Here is a 26,479-nt window from a genome sequence, read left to right as displayed (position 1 = left end):
TGTCAAACGTAATAGTTAAGAAGCTGACGTACATTGATGCAGGTCAGTTGTCATTTATAGGAAACCTTGGTGTACTATTCTGCAGTCTTCCCGTTGCTATTTATTGTACAGAGAACATTTTCGGTCCAATAGAGTATGTATGGTTGCTGGTGACAAGAGAAGTTCTCAGATCACTTTCTTTGTATCTCAACATGTTATCTTACAGATTTTTGCCACTAACAGAGGCATCAATAATAATGTCCACTGTTCCCGCACTTGTCACCATAGTTGCTCGTATACATCTTAAAGAACCTTGTGGCTTTGCGCAAATAGCGTCCACAATTTTGATATTCCTAGGTGTCCTTGAGTCCATTCGATTACCAGAAGTCCTACAGAACCGCGCAAGCATTAATTTCGATAGGCATTATGCCTTTGGACTAAGTTGTGCTGTGGGTTGTGTGCTAATTATAACAATTATAATGATAGCCATCAGAAAAATGCGAAGAGATGCACTTCTCGATATTGTTGATCTACTTTGGAAGTATAGGAGCCGCAGAAAATGCTGTCATAACATATTTCACGGCTAATTTTGAACTGCTATATTGTGAAGGTCCTGATAAAATAGAAGTTTTGCTGATCGGTATCTTGGGATTTATAAGTCATTGCTTCTTAACGTTAATACTTCAAAAGGAAGCTGATGGTGTCGTTAGCACATTGAAAGCAGCTTTTGACCATGCAGTTCTTTCTACCATATTTGACTTTATATTTTTTGATTCCATACCCGACTATTACACACTCGGAAGTAGTTTATTGGTTACTGTAACTATAAGTACACTGGGAGTTTATAAATGGTTGCAAACTTAACCAGAATATCATACTCAGAAGAAAAATTGACATTTTGCTTTCATTAAAGTATCTTCTAACCCTATCACGTGTTTTTATATAGAAGGAAATAAATTAGGCACACTTTGTAAGTATGTTTTGAACCTTTTAATGGAAGCAAATTAAACTGTGTTAAATAGTCACATTCCAGTTTATTTCCTTTCTAATCACATTACGTTAATATTTAATAAGGACTATATCAGATTTATACCATATATATATAAAAGACATAAAAGAAAACATAAAAGAAAAAATTATGTTCGTCAACGAAAGAGATACTTCAAATTTTAAGAAGAGTAGTCAAGTTATTGTTATTTGTGATAGTCAAAATCGCATATAAATTTTTTTTTTTGGAATAACCTGGATTGATCAGTGAATATTTTTATGGAACATTGTTTGAAATGAAGTAGCCTAACTTTTCAAGAAAAATACAGGTCAAAAATGGATTCTGACTAGCCTAGATCTTTGAAATATTCAGCTATATCTAAAAGTAGAAAATTTAATGAAATGAATGCCTAAGAATGTTATTAATATTTTTTTTTCTACTCTAACAGCTTGCCCTTGGGTTGGGTTTTTACAATGAGAAGTTTTAATTTTTTATTTCCGATTATCTTTGGATAAGAATTTTTAGAATTATATTTTGATCGCACATTTTTTCAGGAAGATTTATTTATTTTATTTTAGACTTATTTATTTTCGTTAACTTATGTTACAAGAAAAGATATATACCGAAGTTGTCATCTTTGATAAAATTCTCTAATGATTAGTGATCAATTAGATTGCTTTGGATGCAGTTCCAGGTAATCTAATAGATTTAAAAAGTATATTTTTTTAATTTGTTAAAAACTTTTACTTACAATATTTTTAAACAGGAACGTTGTAATTACAGAAATTATATAATGTTTCACAATTGCATTAAAACTTTATTTTTACTGTAGAAAAGTATGAGTGCTGTTTATAAAATTTAGCCTGCGATGAAGAATAATTTTTTTCCCTTGTGTGGTAAAAAATGATTTAGAAAATAAATATTTATACGAAAAATCTGGCAATTATTTTTTTTCCTATTTATTATTTTATTTTACTCTTTATTTTCTGTCTGCGGAGAAATAATGTTCATTTTAACTCTATCCCCCCTATATTATTTCTTCTTTATTACCTTTAATATAATTCCAATACGAGTAACTAACTAGTAATAAGAATCAATCAGAATAACTAACATTTGACAGACTTACCACATATATATTATTAGGTATTAGAATATCCAGCATTTATAAAGCTTCTAGTTTTGAAAAATATTTTGAAAATAGTAAGAAAAATGAAATGATCGGAGAGACAAGGACAACAAGCTTTGAATAACTCATATTTAACACATTTGCTTTAACATTAAAAGTAATAATCTATTTTAAATTAAGCTTTTATAAACTAAGCACTAATTATTCACAAATTCGTAAAAATATGTCTTTACTCTTTTGAATTGTCTCTCAAGGATTAATCAATATTTTGTTTAGTTATTTAGAAAACAATGAGAGAAAGATATGTTACGTAATTAATTATTGGGAAAAATAATCTTTTTCCAAATAAATATACCTTAATTCATATTTTAACAATTGCGATATGATGGAACTCAAATATTTAGAAATATTTCTTTTAACATTAGAGCTAGCTATATTTATAATTGGTTTAAATAAAAATATCCCCCAAAATGGCAAGGAAATATAAATAGTATAACGTCACTTAATAGCGCAAGCTGTGCGACTGACTAAATTAAGTAGTTCGCTCTTCAATTTTAAACCTCGCCCTTATGGAAGTTTTTTTAGGAATTGAAGTGGCTATGACTTGCACACATATGATAGATTGAAAAAATGTTCAGCGTAAGGTATACCAGGGAATTACCCTTAACCTAAAAATAAAACATTAGAGTGGGAATACCGGACAATGACCAATGCAATCCGAGTGAGTTATTATTCTGAATAACCAAGTTATTATTAACAACATCCGGTAATTATTGGAAATAACCATGTCTTCTGGTAAAGCTGATTAAAAATTCTATTCAGTAATATTGAACGATACACACTTTTCCGTTTTTCCCAATACTGATACCATAGTTCTTCTTACGGAATTAAATGAAATAAATGATCAATAAATTAGTATTAGTCAATACTTCGAAACCCTGCACAATACTGAAAGGGATGCACAGTAAAACAGAGTTTCTCAAAAATGAAAAAAAAATGTGCCAAAATATCTCCGAAACAAATTTAGTCAAATTTGAAAACCCCATATATTCCTTATTAAGCATGTTTTACGGACCATATAATCTTTATTAAGCATTATGGGCATGTCACTATAGAGATGTTCAAGTCGGAGGCTGAACTAGAACAGTGATCCACCATCACTGAATCAATTTCCATACTCACTATTCTTTTTGAACAATTCGTATTCCTTTTCCTAGTAGAAACTTAATCTTATTAGTTGCATCTGTAACTGATTGATAATTGATGGATTTACAGTGGACATGTCTGTGAAGTGATGTCAGCTTAGACGTCTCTATACTCAATGATCTCAATAATGAGTGCTTGGAGTTTTCAAATTTGATTATAATTGCGTCGGAGCTATTGTAACACAGTTTTGCACAGTTTGAAGAATCCCCTTTTTACAGTATGTGTCAACACAGATAAAAATTAAGCTAAGATAATTCGAATGTATTATTTATGATTATTTGTTGACCATCTAAGAGAATTATGATAATTTGTTTGCAATATGATTATTTGTTGACAAAGTAATTAACGGTGCTATATTAAGCAAAACATGCTTTTAGAAATTCCATACAACAAAATGAAGTTAAACTATATTTCAGCAGGATGTGCGTGTTCTAACTTGACATTTTGAAAGAAAACTTTTACCAACTATAAAATTGCAAATTACAAGGTTATAAACGTAACTTCATATAAAATCTCATTTGATATATTTGTAATATCAACATCATGTGGAGAACGGAAGAAAATTAAATCGATCATAAAATTTTCAGACTAGATCTTGAACGTATTTTAAAAACATTTTTGTTTTTCCTGAACTAAACAATTATTTTCGACCGTATCAAAAATACTGACAAATAATTGCAATTAAAAATAAACGATGAAATTTTGACAAAGTTTCTTAAAATATATATTTGTGTGCAGGTAATTTAAATCGATATTGGATCTCTCTACATAAAAAAATCGTTAGCGGTCGAGGCTACTGTTTTGGATATTCAAAAGCTGACGTTGTATTTTTTTAAGTTGCGCAAAAAGTAAAATACTTAGAGAGAGTGTAGAAAAATATACAGCTTGATGGAATAAAAAAAAATAACATTCGATAATTTGCTCGAGAATTATCAACTGTTAATGTAGCAAAAAATACCATACGGACCGCTCTGCTGGTGTATGGAACAACAGACTTGAATATATTTTTTGCCCAGCAAAATTCCTTGCTTCCTACTTTCCTATATTTAAAAGAGTGAGTTGAAAAATCTACATGGAGAACGATAGAATAAAAAAAGTAAGATTTGATTGTTAGTTCAAAAATTATTAACTATTTAAATTTTTTGTAAAAAAAACTCCACGTGGACTGATTTAAACCCTGCTTAAATGCAACTACATATTTAAAACTTGACATGCTGACAGGACCATTTTCATGGATGAGCTTAACGCGAGATTTGTTTTTTCAAAATTCCAATTTGTTCTAAAGTTATTGAAGTTTTAATTGTGCTAAATAATGATTAAATAATTTATTGAAATAATTTATTTGAATAATAATTGTTTAACTACTGTTGCCGAAATAAATATTTTATAGCTTATGCTTGACTTGATGTTAAAAGAGACAAAAAGATAAATAAATGAAAAAAAAAAAAAATAAAGAGATTAGACGTTGCTATATATAAATGCTAATATTTACATCTGAATTTTTAAAAACTAGAGGACTCAGCCTCCTGCTTGCTTCGCTCACCAAACTCCGTGTTTGCTTCTAGAAAAAAAAAATATAACTATTTTTGTACTTTATATTTATTTATATGTTAGTCGCACCAAAATTACTGCTTACTTGGATTTAAAAAATAATCAAATGTACACGAAAAAAATGTATTTAGCATAAAAGAATGTGTGACACAATAAAGAATGAGTGACATAATAAAAAGTGACACAATTTAGCTTTACCAAGGCTACGCAATCTATTTCGGCTTGTCAAATGATGATTTTTATTACCAAACCTGGCGAATTTTTAGCATTAAAAGTAATTCAATATACTTAATTAGAATATAACATTTTTACTAAATAATTGAGTACTTACAATTCGAGCAGCAAGTGCATTGGTTATGCCCAACCATGTGATTTAAATCAGATTTCATTTTCTACTTGTAAGCGACGCCTCACGTTTGTGTCGAACCTGAATGTCTTCTGAATCTATGACACGAAATTTACCTATGAAACGATTTACCTATGATGACGTCAAATATAAAGCAATATTCACTTCCGACGTTTATTCTGATTCACTAGGGCTGTACTTTTTTATAGCATATCAAGATAAAGAAAGAGGATAAGTAGCTTTAAACTATTAATATCTGTATCGCTTATTGAAAAAAAAAATGTAATTCTATGATTCTTCAAAATTTAAAAGATAGTCATGCTCCGTTTGATTCAAATCGTCATTGCTATTCTCAACATACTATCGTCATCTGCATTTTATTGTTGCCTTTTTCTTTTACAGGATTATAAATAATATTTATGCCAACTATTCTTCTGTGATGGAACATAACTTATTGGAGTACAGACAATGCTTAAAGCAGCGGTTCTTAAATGAAGCAGCTGTTCTGTGAAAAAGACACATATGGGCTTTGAAAGTTAGGACTTTTTTTTCTCCTTTAACTCGTTTTTGAAACCTTTAACTGAATTTAAATCCATTAAATAATTTATTTCTTTATTTAATAATTCCGCTGTTTATGTGAAATTATTTCATTAAAATGTTTGTAAATTAAGAAAATTCGAAACAACGTTTTTTCTAATAACAATCTAACAAATGAATCATGAGAAAGAAATGCATTTATGAAAAATTTAGTCAAGGAATAGCATTTATTTGAAAGAAATGCATTTATTTGCTGCCTTTTTCTTTAATAAGATTTTAAATAATACTTGTGCCAACTATTCTTCAATGACGGAACATTACTTATTGCATTACAGACAATGCTTAAAGCAGCGGTTCTTAAATGAAGCAGCTGTTCTGTGAAAAAGACACGTATGGGCTATGAAAGTTAGGACTTTTTTTTCTCCTTTAACTCGTTTTTGAAACCTTTAACTAAATTTAAATCCATTAAGTAATTTATTTCTTTATTTAATAATTCCGCTGTTTATGTGAAATTATTTTATTAAAATGTTTGTAAATTAAGAAAATTCAAACAACGTTTTTTCTAATAACAATCTAATAAATGAATCATAGAAAAGAAATGCATTTATGAAAAATTTAGTCAAGAATTGCAATTATTTGAAAGAAATGCATTTATTTGTTGACTTTTTTCTTTAATAAGATTGCAAATAATATTTATGCCAACTATTCCTCAGTGACGGAATGCTTAAAGCAGCGGTTCTTAAATGAAGCAGCGGTTCCGTGAAAAAGACACATATGGGCTTTAAAAATTGGGACTTTTTTTTCCTTTTTAACTCGTTATGATTTTTGAAATCTTTAAATAAATTTAAATCCAATAAGTAATTCATTATTTATTTAATAATTCCGCTGTTTTTGTGAAGTTATTTCATTGAAATGCTTTAAATTAAGAAAATTCGAAGCAAAGTTTTTTCTAATAGCAATCTAATAAATGAATCATAAAAAAGAAATGCATTCATGAAAAATTTCGCATCGAATAAAGAAAAACAAACTCAACGATAAAGAAGTATGTTTCTTTAAAAACCATTACAAAAATTTATTTTTGTTTTTATTTTGATGAGAAGTACATTTCAGGTCTTTCATTTTCAGTTTGCATACACTAAAATCAAATTAAGAACTAAACAGGATGTCGCTCCTGAAGATTCAACTGTCTAACATAAATCCAATTTTAAGTCTAATTAATTGATAAAACGCTATAATGAAAAAATTTAATTCACTTAATATTTTCAAAATGATTAATAAAATTTAGATCATTACATATTTTCGAAATAATAAATGCTCTTCCGTTAAACAATATGTTCCTAGCTGCTTTTTATTTTATAACCGTCGTTGAACAGTTGACTTTATTTTGAGTTTACGAGTACAGATGTTTAACTCCGTATCCTTGTAATTTTGAACCCAATTCAGAAGACAACGGAACTCCTGGGTCAAGTATTGGGAGAAATTTATCTTCGTGGCAAGGAACTCATAACCCATGACCGTTTACAACTGAGGATATTTTACGTCAATACTGTGGTTGGTGCGAGCCCTATGGGGATTCGTATAGCCAAGCCACCGCTGGAATTCGAACCCGGTTCTCCTCATTGAAAGGCGAACGCTCTATCCCCTGAGCTATCATGGCTCTGGGTCATGAATTTAGTAATTTCGCTATTTTACTTGCTGACAATGGATAACCATAACCTTGTATTGCATAACAGTGCAAATTGGAAACTCGCTCTTCAGTCTTTTATATTTTTAAAAAATTTTGACATAAATATCAAAATTTATATATGGCAACATCTAATTCTCTTCTCCTAGCTTTTATTTTATTTATTTATTTCTTGTTACTTTTGACATTAAGTCAAGCACGAGCTTATAAAAGGAAAATCTAGAGAGGAAACATAAAATCTCTAAAACAATGAATAAGCAATTATTAATTGAAGAAAAAAAAATTGGAAAAAAAATATCAGTGATTAAACCCTTAAAAGTGCAATAACTTCTAAACAAATTAGAATTTAAAAAAAGCCATGCTAAATTCATAAACAAAAATGGCTTTTTTCAGTTTCTGAAATTTCAATACTGTTGCATTCATGCAGCCTGCAGAGCGATCTGCATGGTGTTTTTTACAGCAACTTCATCGGTTAATAATTTTTTAATTAATTATCACCTGTTAATTTTTTTTATTGCAGCTTACATGCCGTACATTTTTCTACACAGCTATGTATTTTTATGTTTTTAAGTCTTACAGATTGTGCGTAGCATAATAAAATGTGGCGTCTCAATACTCAAAGAATACTCAAATACTTGAATACTCAAAGCAGCTGCTGCGCCGCGTGCCAATTTTTATATTTTGGAGAAATATGAAAGATGTGAGCCGTGATAGCTCAGTGGTTAAGGCACCACACTGTTATTGTAAAGAAGTGGGGTTCGGTCTCTGGTGGCAGTTTGAAGACCTACCAGCTTCAGACATAGCCACCGAGAGTCAAGGTCTCCTAGTAGATTTGTGACGTCATTCTCTGAAGTGCTAGCGAACCATAAGATAACGCGGTATTCAGATTTGTATTAAGAAAAAACTATAATAAATAGTTCAAACTTTTGAGCGATGTAAATATTTTTGCTATAGCTAATTTAATATCACTTAAATATTTCTAAATGGTGATTTTTTAGTGTTTTATTAGACTAAATCAATGTTATTTATCACATTATAACTCAATAAAATGAACAAGCAGGACTGTTTGATGCTCTTCATGAAGCAATATCATGTCTATTTTATGATGGAAAATTATTTAGTAAGAATTTTTTTCTATTTTTAATATTATTTTTAATTTCAAAACTATTTTTAATATCAAAAGAATAAACCACATTTAACTGTATAATTTATTATTTTCTAATATGTAATCAAATTATTATTATAAAAAAGTATAGTATTTTCAAATTTTAAGTTTTTTTTAACAGATAATAAACTTATTGATGACAATTTATAATATTTGTTAAAAAAATATCCCAAAATGCAGATTCCTCCAAAAAGTTTTCAGTATAATATAGTATTATTAGTATAATATTTTGAGCAGAAATTGTTCAATAATTAAAAAAATTTACTCGCTAAAAAAGGCAAGAAAATATTGAATATTTTTTATGAATTGCATTTGAAATTGGCTACAAGTTTTTGTTAAATCGTAATTTTTAAAAAACAAATTAAGATAGAAAAGAAAAAATATAAAAACATTTATTAAAATCCTTTTTCCTGTTACTCAATAATATACTTCTCATTAATTTATATATTTAATATAAGATACATTTCAATGAATATGTATACATATGTATAAACTTATATATTATTGTTTTAAAGCTTGTTTACATATACTCTTCCAGACTTATAAAATTAACATAAAAATGGGTTATAAAATGAGAATAACGCATTTAATCTGGAGCAAACTCAAAATTTATTTATCCTTAAACTATTTTATGAAGTATTAAACGCACTATTTTATGAAGTATATTTGGCTGATTATAAAAAAAATTTATTACTGAAACAGAACTCTGATTCAAATAACATGTAAACACCAGAAAAGCATACACATGAGAAAGTTTTCGTTTTTGCTTTAAAAATTACTACATTTCTGTCAAAAAACGCACAAAAATTTATAAATATTGTAGACAGAAAGATAAATACTTTTCAGAGTGTTATTTGAAAATTTTATTCAAGCAATAAATTATTTTTCAACACTTTTCACAATCTTTGGTTAATATGACGCATTAAAATAAAATTACAATATTTAATCACAAATTATAAAATAGTAAAAATTTTTTTCAAGGCATCAGCATAAGATAACACAAAAACACTTTATCTGCATTCGAAAGATTCATACCATATGAAGCAAGAACAACAGTTTCATTGATATTATTTTCAATAATAAACGTACACAAATTAAAATGGCTAACAATATATTAAATTCCTTTTTTATTAATATAAATTAATGTATCGAAGTTTTTTTTGCTTTCAAGTATGAATATTTATGAAATTTTACTCATATGATTGTAAGCAATCGTTAAGAAAAAATAAACTTCAACTGCCAATCAACACTGTTATTAATTTTTCTTTCTTTTAAAAATATAACTAAAGCTTTTTTAGTTTTTCCTTAAATAATAAAAATGTTAACTCTTTAATGACATCTGATATTTGTTTATACTATAAACATTTAAACACGACAAAGGATGTTTAAATTTGTTTTATTTCACATCTAAGAGTAAGTATGAATGTTTTGCAACGAGCAGATTTACATGGAAGAGCCATTACATTATGACCACCCTCCATCTATAACAATGGGCTCACCCAGGTTTTCATGGTTTCTCGCCCAGGAACAATGCACATTAGGACCCATTATCCTCATCGAACAATCCCTGACGTCTGTAAGCTACTTGAACATAGTTGCAGACCAGGTTCACCCATTCATGGCAACAGTTTTTCCTGCGGGGGATGGTGTTTACCAACAGGATAATGCACCATGTCATAAGGGTCGATTCGTCAAGTCATGTCTTGGCCCCCAAATTCACCTGACTTTAATACAATAGAGCATTTGTGGTCCTACTTGGAAAACCAAATTCGTGCTGCCATGCTACCCCCTCGCAATGTGAGGGAATTGCAGGACCAGTTGGGGAGCGCTTGGTACCAGATACCTCAGACTACCTATCATCACCTTGTGGAATCAATGCCACCACGGGTGCTAGCAGTTTTGAGGGCTAAAGGTGGTCCTACATGTTATTAGCAGGGTGGTCATAATGTAATGGCTCTTCGGTGTATGTTCAAATGTTCGCTAACAATAAACAATACCTAAAACAATGTAATTCTCAAATACAACTTATTTCATTATCTAACTAAAAGTTCATTATTAAGTCTGCAAAAGTGAATATTAAAACATAAAAGATAAATAACACTTACTGGACTATTAACAGTTATTTGATAACTGTCTCGTTTGATGGAATCCATTTCTGTTTCATTTCCTCCCTTTTAGGAAACCTAAATACTGATACTTTAGGTCCAGTTTTGTAGTTCCCTTTACACCTTGGAACTACACACGCATTTGGCATTGTTGCATATAAGGTGTAAAATAATGCAACATATACACCGAAGAGCCATTACATTATGACCACCCTGCTAATAACAAGTAGGACCGCCTTTAGCCCTCAAAACTGCTAGCACCCGCTGTGGTATTGATTCCACAAGGTGCTGATAGGTAGTCTGAGGTATCTGGTACCAAGCATTCACCAACCGGTCTTGCAATTCTCTCTCATTGCGAGGAGGTAGCGTGGCAGCACGAATTTGGTTTTCCAAGTAGGACCACAAATGCTCTATTGGATTAAGGTCAGGTGAATTTGGGGGACAAGACATGACTTGAAAGTCACTGGAATGTTCCTCGAACCAATCCATGACAATTCGACCCTTATGACTTGGTGCATTATCCTGTTGGTAAACACCATCCCCCGCAGGAAAAACTGTTGCTATGAATGGGTGAACCTGGTCTGCAACTATGTTTAAGTAGCTTACAGACGTCAGGGATTGTTCTATGAGGATAATGGGTCCTAATGTGCCCAATGAAAAGATTGTTCCTGGGCGAGAAACCATGAAAACCTGAGAGAGCCCACTGTTATAGATGGAGGGTGGTCATAATGTAATGGCTCTTCGGTGTATATTGGTTTAAAATTTCATATCCGACGGACAAACGAGACTGCTATTCAATGAAGAACAAATATTTGAAATTGGCGGCTAATCGTATATCAGCTATTCACCACGGTATGTGACGTCTCTGAAAGACCTTCTCAACGGCCTTATTTCTCGGTGGCTATGCTTTAGATCGATGGGTACCATCTTGCCTGAGAAGCAAAGGTGGTCAGTGCGCAATGCCGACCGTATTGCTGCCCTCAAACCTTTGGCCCCGAAACTGTGGAGCTTTAACCTCCATAATCCTCGTGCTTCACTTATAAGATATTCAGTAGCGATAAAAATCGTTTATAATTTGAAATGTTATGCAATATAAGGCTATAGCGTTAAGTATTGTTAACAAATAAAATTATGTTTTGAATTTGATATGGTCTGAGATCAGAAAATTTTTGGAATATTTCTCTGACATCTGTTTTGCCAAGATTAATTTTTGTTAGTTTGCATGTTTCTGACCCATACAACAGTACACTCCTTACCAGTGAATTAAAAATGTTAATTTTAGTCTTTAGCATTAAATTATTTGATCTCCAGACATTTAAAAGCTTCTTGAAGCAAAATTGTGCACTCTGTATTCCAATGTTAAAATATTTTCTTACGAAAAATTTATTGCTTTTCAAATCCAAGTAGTCGTGCATTTTATTACAATTAGCTTATTTCCAAAATATTTTTACACAAGATTATATTAATTATTATACGTTATAATCAAATTGTGTTTTGTTTCAAGAAAACATCGACCTACAAGAAAAAAAAAACAAAACAAAATAAAGATGAGTGTGAGGTAATCATGGTCGGAGCGAACAGGGGTGGAGCATCCTAGTTTAATGGAAAAAAATTATAAAGTTATTAAACAACGTTGATAAGGAAATCTAGATATGAAAATTTTTTATTTCTGTTTTAGTTCATGTACTGAATGTAGGATCTGTTTTCGGAATTTGTTTGTCTTTTAAATAACCAATGGAAATTTGGAATATAACCTTAAAAATTTGTATAATAATAAGTAATTTTAAATAAAATTTCACAATTTATTATGCATTCGGTTCAAAAATTTTTTTTTTAGAATTTTAATAGGTTCACAACTTAGAATGGTGTTTCTCCTGTTGTCTTAAATCTATTTTGATTATGTTTCAAACAGCGGATGAAATAATGGGTTATTTTTAGTTATTTGATGCACCTGTTGAGAGTTGAATAATTTCTGAGCAATACTCTTAACAAAATACCCGTATATTTAAAAAATGATATAAATAAATAAATAAAAACTGACTTTACTGATATTGGAGTAATTCTTATTCTTCTCCTCAATCTCATTTAAATCACGCGGACAAAGAACTTTCTTAAATATATGACTGTTTACAAAACAAATCTGAAAAGAACACCGCTTCTTTTTATCTCTTGTTTGTCTTTATTTTGGAAGTGCTCGTCATAATTGATGATAAGAGTGAAAAAAAAATGATGATTTCAGAAACTTAAAGAATGCTTTCGCTTTAACTTCATCATTTGCACACAAAAAATACTCATCGGTTTTTAAATTTTTTTTTAACTTAGTCATTTTACTTATTTATTGGATCTGCTTTATACAATATTTGATATTCGGTAGTATTTCTTATTCAATACATATTCTCCCATTCTGCCGTGCAATAGAAAAATCAACGAAAGTGGAAAAAAATTAAGAATTTTACACATTTATAACTGTAAAATATATTATTAAACTAATGCAAATTACTTTAATCTTTTAGTTTCAACCGAATATCAGGAACGAAAGAAATGGATAATTAGAAAAATGATTAAATGATTATGATATCCTTTTTCTAATATCTTTCGTTTAATCCCTCATATAATCATTTTATTAATGTAATGCAATTTTTCAGCGTGAGGTTTGCTGACAATTTTTTGAGTGATGCTTGCTGGATTGCAGCGCATGGACTCTTAAAATAGTTACAAATGTAATTATGTGGATAAAAGAAATGCTGAGTCAGAATTTAAAATGATGCTATGGAGAGAGATTATTTTTAATAAAATCTCTATTATATCTTAATCTTGATTGCAACTTTTTGTGATTAAGCATTATTGATTGTATATGATTTTTAACAACAGATTACAGATGAAGTTCTTTAAGAACTTATATTTTGTAAAAATAAATAATACAGAAAATTTAAGATTTTCTGAAAAAAACTAAGAAAGATGGATTAATAATAAAATAAATAAATATAAATATTATAAATAAAAAAATATAATAAATAAATAATAGAAAAAATAAGAAGATTATAAAGAAAGGTAAATGAAACAAGAAAATGTGCAATAAAGTTGATTCTCTGAGAAAAACGAATTTCAAGGTTTGAAAATTTTCAAGACCGTGCATTCGATTGAAATCATTAAAATAAAAGCATACACGAATCTCACAAGCCTTTATTTACATCCCCTAAAATTTCAAAATAAAATTTAGAATTTTTGATGTTGGAAAAAAAAGAAAACAATTGAAAATCGTCCTAAACCAAAACCATTTTTTCCTCACAAAATTCTTCCCCAATAAATACATTTTCACCAGTATTCTTCTTATCTACGCGTGGAAAAGAATCGTTATATTCTTCAGCACGGCCCATCTTCATTGCATAATAAATGTAGGGAAGAGCCGATCTTCTACGTTACTGGTTTGTCAAAACTTAGTAATCCTCAAAATGCAATTGACGGCTATCCAGTCGTCCTTTTTGTAAAAAATCGATATAAACCGTTCCTTTCCTTAATTTTCAAAAGAAAAATGTAAGTACATATGAAAGGTATACTAAAATGATCCCCTTAATATATGCTTTTTGAATCCTTGTAAAAATGAATTCAAAAAAAGTATTCACATTAATGGTCGCAAATGATATCGCATCAGTTCGTCTTACAGAATTCCGTCGTAGGTTAATTCATTGCACTTCATTCGTCGGAGCGACAGTTTCGTCGTAGGCACAATTTGTCAAGGACATAATTCGCCGCTTCGATAATTCGAAATGTGCCTTTGCACATTTCGTCACAGCTACAATTCGTTGCAAGCACAATTCGTAGAGGGCAAAGCTCTTCTCGAGTACAATTCAACGTAGATACGTCACAATCACAATTTGCTCAGAGTCACAATTCGTCGCAAGCACAACTTGTTCGAAGTTACAATTCGTCACAAGCACAATTTGTTCGGAGTCACAATTCGTCGCAAGCACAATTTGCTCAGAGGCACAATTCGTCACAGTCACAATTTGTTCGGAGTCAAAATTCGTCGCAAGCACAATTTGCTCAGAGGCACAATTCATCGCAAGCACATTTTGTTCGGAGTCACAATTCATCGCAAGCACATTTTGTTCGGAGTCACAATTCGCCCCAAGCACAATTTGTTAGAGGCACAAATTCGTCGTGAGCATAATTTCATTCGGTTTTGATGAAAAGCGAAGACAAAACGTTAACGAAGACAAAACTCTTGCATTGTCAACAAAGGCCAATTAAATATTAAATTTGTTATGCCTATTTAAATATTACAAAGGAACCTAAGGGGAATTGAATTCATGATTTGCTTATTATTGCTTACAAGGAGGTGGAGGGGTATGAGCAATGCTCACGTAAAACTCTAAAATCTCCTTATTTTCAATTTTTTTTTTAAATTAAAAAAAAATGTTGGGGGTAGTTTTTAGCTCCCATCATAATAGTTTCTTGCGAACAAAAGGTATGCATTGGTTGCAAAATATTTTTTTAATCAGCATTTATCTTGGCTATGCAAAATATTTGTATACGTCGTAACATAATTGTCACAAGAAATATAATATTTTGCGCACCACACCATCGCTGTAATTAAAAATATTAGATATTGTCCACATTTAATTATTTAAGCCTAATAATTCCCTGAAACATATTTTTATTAATTTTTCTTCTTATTATTTTTCCGTTATTTAATTTTAGTTTTTGCAACAGTATATTTTGAATTCACCGAAAGAAAAACGTGCTAGATTTAGCTATGACATACGAAAATTAAAAATACCATGGATGTTTCATCCCAAAAACTGATATTTCTCAAGGTATGAGCAAGTAAAAGTTTCCCAGAAACACATTTTAAAATAAAATTGAAAAAATATATTCTAAATAATTTTACGCACTAACACTGCAAGTGATAGATAAATAAGGAAATCTTATGACATCATACATTAAAAGCTATAGACATAACGAGTACGGCATGTTATGAAAAATCCGTTAATATGACAAAATTCTAACATTAAACATATATAAGTTATATGCTTATAACGAATTAAAAATTACTAGCATTTCGCAATTACGAAAATGTTTTTCAAGGAAATAAAATTTTTTCTGATTTTTAAGTAAGCAATATTTTATGAAAAAGGTTCAAATGAAGGCCATTTTTATTTAGTTCTGCATTAATACAGAAAAACGATATGAGTTCATGAACATGATTTCTTTTTTTACAATTTTAACCCATTATTTTTACAAAGCAATATTTGTACGACCACCAGGTAAGTTATCTTCTTCCTAACTAAAGAAACATTCGCCAAACTTTTTTGATCACCGACCCATTGATAATTTTTCGAAATCTCCATCGACCCCCATAAAAGTAGTTTTCTGTTAATTAAAATAAAACTCTATTAGATACTGTGTTTGTACATTTATTTTATGATTTTAAACATTTATTAAAGTAATAGTACATTGTGTAACAATAGTTTTATGAAAAATATATTAATGTTGAAATTTAAATATCTTAATATTTATTAAATAATAAGCAATTATGAATAAGTAGAAATAATAAGTAAAGTAACAACAGATTTATTGTTTCTTAATCAATGAGATGGGTGTGTCTGGTGCTTTTTTTTTTTTTTTGCAAGGTTCGCTATATTGGGTTCAAAATTGGTCAATTTTAATTTTCGTCAAAATTGGTCAATTTTGTAATTTTCGTAAAAAAATACAAAGTGTGCTGAAATTTTGTCGCGGGCTGCACTAACCCATATTACTAATGCTTACCTTCTTTTTTTTCATGCATTGATAATTAAGATTGATATCTAAACTAAACGAATGGTTTTATCGAAACAATAACTAATTATCCAAAACTATAAAAGTTTTAATAATGGCACTGCAAACATACAACACTGTTCAGAGTTTGCAAAGATAGCTGAAACTGCGTATGATATTTGCGTTTGTAACGTCAATGCTCGCCACACGTGACATTTGGACAAGCTCACATATGCATATAACTTATAAACTGTTTTGAGTTCATGCCACTGCGCGCTGGTACGTAAATACTTGTTTCACCCGAATAAGTATACGTTTATTAATTTATGTTTTATAAAGAAACTGACATTATGTCAATTATAAAAAAATTCACAAATTTTACATACTCAATTAGGTATGTGTGATTTGCGTATTTAGAACTGTTTTTTCTTCGACCCCCAATCGATCCTTCCGATTCGGATCGACCCCCATTCGACCCCCTGACTCAGATCGACCCCGGCTTTTGTTAAATAGACCCCAGGGGGTCTATATAGACCACTTTGGCAACCTCTGTTCTACTGTTATTTTTAAAATTGCTGCATGCTCTTCGAAAGAAAGATTACATATTTATCGATTATATGTCTATCATGACTCCAAATTCGCTAAAATAAAACTTCATAATAAAATTAACATTTATTGATATCAATGACGTCAGAAAGTATTTCGCTGAAGTTTCCTTTCGTCTTGCAATATTTTTTTACGATTTATTAACTTGTCAGCTAAACACTTCCGTTGGAAAAATTTCATTATTTCATAAAAGTACAAAGCTGTAAAATTCAATCTACAATCTGTAGACAAAATCACCCAAATAAATGAATCAGCGCAAAACTTTTATATAAATTTAGATTTTTTGTTAAATAAAAGTAAAGGAAATATAAAGAAAAACCAAAGTTTTCGAAGAAATAGGGAGGAAAGGAAAAAAGTACAGGAAATATACTGATATGGAAAGGTTTCTAAAAGATTATTGTCAGTAAGTTTCTCCTTGATTTTGAGGAGAACTTAGTTTAATTTTTTTTTGGAATTTCGAAGTAGGTCATACTTGGTGTGGTATTAAAGCAAGTTGTGACGTTTCTATTAGGTACATATTTCAGTCAGCAATATCAAATTGTCATGGGTTTATAAAAAATAAATGCGAATGAGAATAGTATAAAGAATACGAGAATTATATAAGAATAATACAAGAATAATGTAAGAATGGAGCAGAAATGGGGCAAACAAAAAGTGAGTGTCGTAATATAAGTATTATTTATAAACTTTCACATTTTTAAATCATAATTTGCATAATTTTGAATTTTTTTTATTTTATTATCATTTGTTACCGTTGGACACTGGTAGGTCACCATATGTCCCACTCAAAAAGACTAATGGGTCATCCTTGTCCCATGGCCTAACTATCAGAAGTGACTGCGGACTTAAAAAAAAACACACTTGTTTTTAATATTATCAATGGTACAAAGAATGTGCTATCAGAAGAAAAACTCAATCAAAAAAAAATTAGAAATTAGTTTTGAAATGGTTAATGCGCCTACCTTCAAAAATGTAAAAAATATTTATTTGATAAAGAAAATTATTTTCTTTCCTTTTTACATTCTTCTAATTATTAATTCTTCGCTCTCATTACTCTATCGCTTTGGAAAATTACATTAAAAACCCTATATTTAACGGCGAATATCAATCAATTAATGAGATTGGGTCAATATAAGCCGTATTTTTTCTATAGGTGAAAATTTTTCTCCTTAGTATTGTTACCAAAATGGTAATTAATGAATATCCGAAAATTTTGCTAGGTAGCTGCATAGTACATAAAACTTATTGCTTTCATAGAAATAGAATTTAAAAATGTGATTTATTACCATTATACTGTCCTTAAATCCTTAAATTTTAACTACTTTTAAATGTTTTATCGACAAGAAATTCACAATTTCGAAAGCAACAGATATTTATATTTAAATTCTGTAAGAGTGTAATCTAGATGATTTATTTTTGCAATAATAGTTTCTTAACTTTATTTTACTTTATGGACCTATTTAAAAAAATTCTTTATTACAAAGTAAACAAAAATTTAACACTGAAACTTGCATGCATATATACATATATATATTGTATATATATTAATAATAACTTATATAAGCATTTATAAGTTCAATTAAAGCTTGACTTCATAGAATAATATTATCAGGCATCTTATCATTAATTAAGGCAATGAAATTTATCCTAATTTTCTTTTCAATTTTTTGTTTTCAACTAAACAATGCATTTTCGCCCTGACAAAGATGAGAACGTAAAACAGTAATATTTCATTTTTGTTGAAAATGTCAAAACAATTTCATCTATTAATTTAAAAAAAAATACTACATAATTTCTTTTTGATCTTTTGAGAAAAGAATTCAGAATTTTGTGCATATTTTCCATATTCTTATTATTAAACTCATAAGATTTTCATAATAGCTTGAAATTTTAAATGTGAAACTTAATAAAAAAGTATAATTTTCTTTAATATTTATTTTTTTTCCAACCTGAACTTTGGTAGAGTTTAAATGCTTAAATTAGTATGGTAGAGTCATTTAAGTGTTTCTAACAAAATCTCACCGAAACCAAGCATTTTTATCTAAATATTGGAAAAATCATTCATTTCACACTAATTATGATTGTTTTGGTGAAAGTGCTTTAATTGTAAAATATATTTCATTAAATACATTGATAAGATGAGATATTTTATTAAATGCAAATTAATGATAAGATGCCTGATAATATTATTATTGGAAGTCAAGCTTTAACAGAAACTTCATATTCAGGAACTTTGGAAAGTATTTGGCTATTGCATATATTACTATAAAATGTATTTTATTAAATGCAACTGCCAAATACTATCCAAAATGTTATATATAATGACTCGTAGAAACATTGAAAAGCTATTGTTAAAACTTGACTTCCTGGAATAATATTATCAGAAATCTTATCATTAATTATGACAGTAAAATTTTTCGTAATTTTCTTTTCAATTTTTTGTTTACAACTAAACAATGTATATTCTCCAAGACAAAGATGAGAACACAAAACAGTTGTAATTCATTTTTGTTGAAAATAACAAAACAATTTACAACATTGGTTTTATAGATAAGATGCCCTAATTAAAAAAAAAATTCCGCCTTCTCATACCAAGGGAGAAGGATCAAAAAATTTAGTTTTTCTCAGTAACATATAGTCATTATAGTCAGTGATATTCCGAAAAAGAAGTATTTAAAAATATTATTCCTAAAATGGGATTTCCGCTAGTGAAAAATTATCATTCGAAACATTTTATTATGTTGTGATGATCACATTTGAATTGATGATAATTATACATTTTGTTTGTAGGAGAAATATATGGTAAGTAAAAATCATTGAAAAGCTTTTCCTGAAATATCATTTCTTATAAAGTTCCTATAGCGATTTTTTTCTTCCAAATGATCTATCACGCGTACTATTGGTTCGCGTGATATAGAACTATTACTACACGTGCAATAAATCATACGTGAAAGAAAAACAGGACTTTTATTATGAATTTAGGTTTAAATAAGTTGTGAAATGCAATTGAGCGATATTATCATGCAAGTTTCCTTTCTATACTCTATTACGCGATATAGTTCTGTTCTTACATAAAAATGGCTCAAATTAACCTTATAAAAAGGAGTCGAATATCTATGATATAGTTAATCAATGATATAGTTACATTTCCTTAGTTGATTCTCAAAAATGTTATTTTTCGTTCCTCTAGTAAAAATGCACATTTTGGCATGATTTTTTGCCCTTTTAAACGCTGTCTTATAGGTCTCGCCTAAAAGTTTCTCCCCTACCTGAATGATTGATGGAGTGGGCGGAGGGGTTCTATTGAAAAACCGCACCTGTTCCCGTTGACCATTACTCGCCAAATCTTTATGATGCCAACGACGATAAAGGGTCTCATATGGAAAACTGATTTACCTCGATTTTGAGAGCCATAGTTGATTAATTCTTCCTTTAGTGGGAGAGTGAAACTTGTTGAATTTTTCGGATGCGCAAAGGATTTTTAGGGATTTGAGTTAAAACATTACACGACAATTCCGAGTGTTTTTGTCATGGGTACCGTTCAAATGACGAGGGGGGGGGGGGACTCCGATGATAACTTTTTGAAGATTATCTATACATATCGCGTGTCTTCGTACATTTTTTATACTTTAATTTAAAGGGCATACTGCATTGCATTATCCGATTGAAAATGCTGGGAATAATCAAATTGTAGCATTTGCTTTTTTATTTATTTTCTTTTGAAACCTCAAAATGATAGTAAAGAAAAAATCAGTTAACCACAATGATAGTTATTTATGGAATTCAAGTGAAGATGCTACCGTTCATAAAAGGTGCTTTATGAATAGTAACATGATATTACCATAAAAGATGCTTTATGATTAAAATTTTCTTACTATGTTATATTCAGAAAACTCATAAACATTAAAAGACTCGATTAAAAAACTTTTTTTACAAAATAATAAAGAAAAAGATTTAAAAAAAAAGGATATTTGTGACACTTGAGTTTTATAAAGCAATGCTTTAAATTTTTTTTTCTTTTTTTTTTAAAGAATGCTTTCGTTGCTGTTGATTCATTTGTCGTCGTCGTAAAATGTAGGCGAAAAATTACAAAGGTAGCATATTAATAATCTTCTGACGTAGATTCGAGACTGGAGTCCGCTTAAAAAAAATTTCTGATGCTCTAATTATAAGCAAATATATATTTAGGTATTTTTTAATTATAAAAAACACTCGAATAGTTACTAAAAATTCGTTTAGATTATCAGGAAATAACTTGTACATTTTTTTTAAAAGCGTTATTCGAAAGTTTTTTTTATTTTTTCTAAAATTGTATCAATAATTCTTACTCAAAAGTACATCAATAATTAATTTTGTAATTTCAATAATGAATAATTGTTTTTCAATTTAAATCTAAATATGTGCACATTTGAAGATTGTTTGGAAGTGTCATGTTTAGAAAATTTTAATTTTAACGCAGGAAAAACAACGGTGTTTCATGTTGTATTTCGTAATCATAAATTATTAAAATGCTAAATATAATATTTTCACTTATTTTGACTTCAATTATTCTAAAATAATGATAAAAATATAAAAATTCCAGTTAAAAAATTAACGATTTAAAATATTGTAGTGTAAAATAAGTGAAAGAGTAAGAGTGAATCAGTACAGGAATCAAAAGTATTAAAAATTAACAAAACAAAAAAAAATTCCTTTATGAGCACCTGTTATATTGGGTATGGGTTGATAAGGAGTTGAATTTCCAGTTTTGTTTGTAAAAGAGGGGAGAGATAACACCACTATCTTTATCACTTTTTAAGGTTGGCACCAAGATTTACATGCAAACAAAATGGCTCAGTTTGAGTATGTCGAATCAATTCGAGGTGGTAAATTAGTTTTATTTAATGAATTTTTATGTCGAATAAGGATGAAACACAGAACGAAAATCTATTATAAGTGTATTTCAGATGATTGCAAAGCTTCCTTAATTCTAGAAAATGATCATATAATACGTCATAAAGCTCAGCATACCCATGCGCCTGACAAGGCGCGTGGGTATGCTGAGCTTTACAACTGTACTGGTTTATCAAAAATTGTATAGCATGTAATTATTAAAAGAGAAATATCTATTTCAAACAATGTCAACATCTTTGTTTTTTCATTTGTTATTACATTTTGCTAATGTTCTTTTGTATCGCCATTTTGTTTTCTTTAATGCTAGTCCAGATACTTTATCCTCTTTTAATAGTTCTGATTGTTCCACGCAGTTAAACTTTGTCTGCAGTAATTACTTCCTTATAAATATCAGTTTTTTTGGATTCATTCAATTAAAAAGTTCTTTCAGATGTTCTGAATACCCGCCCGTGAATATTCCCCGATAGGCCATTATTTTTTTAATCGTTTAATAAAAGTCGTCAAGTCAAATTTACCAAATATTCTTAACTTAAAGGGGGGGGGGGAATATTGATCCTATGTGAAATGGAATTAATAGTGGTTTACATATTCTTCAGATTATTGATTATACAATTCAATCAATTAAAAATTCTAAAATTTAAACAAATTACAGTTTGTGTATACATTCAAGACTATTTTTAATGCTTACGAACCTTTACGAATATTTTGTGCATTAGAATAATCTCTAAATATCTCCCAATAGATAAAAATTGAAAAAATAATCAGAAATTATTAATTTTTGAGGTCTTTTAAACCCTTAAGATGGACACTTTGTCAGTGATCATTTGATTATAGTCTATCAAAATTAATTTAATGTGACTTTAAAATATTCTTAGAGATAAGAATGATTTACTGTGGATTATTGATAGACGCTCTATTTCCACATGTTTGTGCGAGTAATTATTCAACAGAGAATACAACTATTGAGTAACAATAATACATACTGCAGACCTGCCAACTTATAATCCCTTCCATTATCATTTTTCCCAGTGGTATTAAAATGGAATTAAAACTTCAATTTTAAGCAAACAAATACGTTATATTTGAAAAAAATTAAGTTGACAACCATGATAATAACGCATATTAATATATAAGCTTAATTTTTGTAAGAATAGTGGCGATCAAAATCATTTAAAAATTAAATTTATAAAAGAAAAAATAGTATATATTTACTACCACTTTAAAAAGGAAAATAAAATCTCCCGCAAAATCTGGGAGAGTTGGCAGGTATGATACTGCCCTACAATGATGGGCGAGACACTTTCAGATTTTGACATTTTTATTAATTTCTCAAGAAATACTAAGATTATTTTATAACTTTAGAAATACTTAGGTCATTCGTAGGGTTTAATTTAGCAATAAAAATTTAGTCGTAAAAGGGCCACATTTAATTGTCATTAAATTTAATATGGTAGACCAATTTTAAAAAAATTGAACTTTACAATTGTATATTTTTTTATAGTAAACATGAAAACTTAACAAAATAATATTAATAGAATTAGTAGTATAATATCAATAGAATTATCACTCAAGTAACGCAAACTCAGTTCTTAAAGACCTTTCACAAAAAAATTAGTTCTGAAATTAAGGGTTTCATTGTCTTCTGAGTTGGCTTGCATGATTAAATAGCAATCATATGGTATATCTTTTCCCTAATCTGCATGATGATTAGTTTGGAGTGGAGACGTGATTTTCATTACTTTTTAAAGAATGCATTAAATTCTTAATCACCTGTTTAATATATAATAAATATATAAAAATGTTAAATGGATGAAAATGTTAAATATATAAAAACATTTCTAAAATGAATCCGCGCATGCATAGTCTGAAAAAATACTTTAAAACCCCATATCTTGAGAAATTTTTAACAATTTTTTATATAAACTTAAAAATAGCAATTTCAATAGTGATTGAAAATGGTTCCGAAAATTTCGTTGATTATCTGCGGAGTTATAGCCCAAAAAGTTGCAAGAAAAAAATTACTATTTTATTAAAATTTTAAGTATGGAGGAGTTTGCAAATAACAACCAAAGTTATCAATGCAAATTAAAATCTTTTATTTCATCTAATCATCATCAATCTTTTTTTAATCTTTCATTCAAATTAATTGCTTTATTTTTTGGCATAGGGTGTTCAAAAATACTTGTTTTCGTTTGTAATTCATTGCTGTTCTTTGAAAGCTTTGAAACATTTTTTTTAAGTATGAGAAATTTCATGACCTAAACACGACTACAGTATTTCTTGAGAAATAATTCTAATCGGATTTAAACTACTTTCTTTTATTTCTGCTATTCAAACTTTTTTCAATGTCTCCTACCTCATAAATTATTGGTCCAGTTTTTATTAGATTTTTCCATGATTCAATGCTATTTTGTGACATCTAATAAAAACTAAAAGTTCAACTTTACTTTTAAAAATGTAGTTTATAGACGTTGTTTATTGGGATATTCTATGTGTAAAAAAAGTTTTCTATACTTTTTTTTTTCTTTTTGTATAAAATATAATTTCATTTAAATTTAAAAAATTTTTTGGATTGAGCGAATTGATTTACATTCCTTCATTTCGTACGACAAAAACCAAATAACTATATTTAATTTATTTTAGTAAAAGGTAATTTTTCTGAAAGCTAATAAATTGTCGAAAAATTTATTTGCGAAAAAGAACAACTAAGTTTTAAAAAGGAAAGCTTCAGGATCAAGATTTTTGAAAAAGTAAGAAAAAAACTTTGGATTTGGGAAAAAAGGAAAGTTAATTATAAAACCGCATTTAACAATGTTGTACTTAATAATAAATAAAATTGCCGTGAAAATATTTTGTTAATACCATTAAAGACTATTGAATGATTTCTCAGTTCTGTACTCAACATGAATTTAATTTAGTTCTTTAGTTCGCAAGTCTGTATCACGGCTTGAATATCAATACATAGAAATAGTTTCAATCATTATCCCATAAAATCTTGAGAAAAATAATTATTTTTTCTAATTATGTTTTTTCGGTGCAGTTACTATATTATGTTAAATTCTTATATGTGTTGCATTTTCAAACCTCATTCATACAGACGATAAATTTTATGGTTTAAAATTATTAATCATAATAATAACATTGTGATCGATTTCATTAAATTTAATTGACGTAATAATTGTACTCAATGAAAAATTAGATTTGAACTACAATTAAAAAAATTCTTAAAGACTTCAAATATTTCTTTAATGCGATTGTTAATAACGACTTCCAATGTTTTGAAAAAAATGTTCTGACAATTGAAATTTTATTTAATTTTATAGTTTATTTAAAATTGCAGAAACACTACATAAATCTATTTCAATTCGCTGGACAAGATAAGATATTCATGAAATGGCGGTAAGTCAAGGTACAGCTTTTTCGCTTCTTTCATTCTTAGAAAATTTTCCCTCTGATAGCTAAGACTTTTCCCTCTCATGACTAAGACTTCCATTTCACTCTTGCGGAGAGGAAAAATCCTTCTTCAAACCAGGAAAAATAGTAACCTTGGTATAAGAAAAGCGCCAAGAGAATATAACTATATCACGCCAAGAGAGTATTAAGCCAAGTCCGTTCTAGGGGGGCTTTTTAACGCACCTGGAAGCAATTATCCTTATCTTGACAGCTGAAGTTTGGGCGAGGTCTACAATGAACCTTTTAAACCATTATTGACTTTTTCTACAATTTTACCCTTTTAAACCATTATTGACTTTTTCTACAATTATAGATTAAATTTTTATCAAATCATTTTCTTCAATTTCAAAAGCCAAATTTAAAAAAAAACTTTTTATTGCGAATTATTTATGAAAATTAAGGATTAAAATAAAAAATTCAAATTGATTTAGTTTTTGAACTTTTATTTTTATGTGATATAGAACATCCCGCTTTTCTTAATGCAGCAGCAAATTCATGTGGTTCGAAGAACAGGTTTTCAGCGCGAAACAAGATAAGATTTTTTTGTTTACGTACATAAATTTCGTTATAAACGAAACAGGAATTATTCATACATTTTAGAAAAAATAAGAAAAAAAAATTAATTATAGCAACAACAACATAAAAAAATATACAATTCTAAATTTAAATTGCTTTTTAATTTCTTATAAGCCAGTAGCAAATGATTCTGAAGAAAAATTTGAAAAATGATACAATTACTTAAACAAAATTGAAAGAAGGCGATCATCGGTAACCCATTAGCAAAATGGTTATTGTCTATTTTTTTTCTTCTTTTTCTTGCGTTTATGAAGAAAATCCTTTCCTTTTTCCGTTTGTGTGACATGCTTAAAGTATTCCCGTCTACGTTCTTTGGCTATAGCTTTTAATGCCTCGGTAAGTTTAGGCCTTGGCATCGTCTTTTTTCTTGTTTCAACTCTAACCTTTGGGACCGTGTCAATCAGTTTGGAACTTTCTTTATTTGTGATATTCACCTGAATTGGGTATACTATAGCCTACGTCACAGGTTGTGTTATTCCTACTAAATTTAACCCATGAACGGCATTT

The 26,479-nt window shown here is 29.0% G+C and overlaps 1 protein-coding gene across 3 annotated transcripts in view; it reads right to left on the bottom strand.

Annotated features, from left to right (window-relative positions):
• Positions 1-26,479, bottom strand: part of LOC107451175 (solute carrier family 35 member G1) — a 74,723-nt gene that overhangs the window by 31,022 nt on the left and 17,222 nt on the right. Inside the window, exon 1 of one of the 3 annotated variants that reach the window (XM_087169236.1) lies at positions 5,182-5,633. The exons of 1 other annotated variant lie outside the window; for it this stretch is intronic. In XM_087169236.1, the coding sequence (XP_087025362.1) occupies positions 5,182-5,239 (58 nt within the window). In that variant the 5' untranslated portion in view covers positions 5,240-5,633. Of the gene's footprint in view, positions 1-5,181; positions 5,634-15,986; positions 16,061-26,479 lie in introns of those variants that run through there. One more of the 3 variants, XR_015435918.1, reaches the window with a different exon arrangement.

Source organism: Parasteatoda tepidariorum, chromosome 8 (assembly GCF_982258835.1).
Source record: "Parasteatoda tepidariorum strain Cologne lab strain chromosome 8, Ptep-v5.0, whole genome shotgun sequence".
NCBI lineage: Eukaryota > Metazoa > Arthropoda > Arachnida > Araneae > Theridiidae > Parasteatoda > Parasteatoda tepidariorum.
Note: the sequence above shows the minus strand (reverse complement) of the source record. Positions and strands in the feature narration are given on the sequence as shown.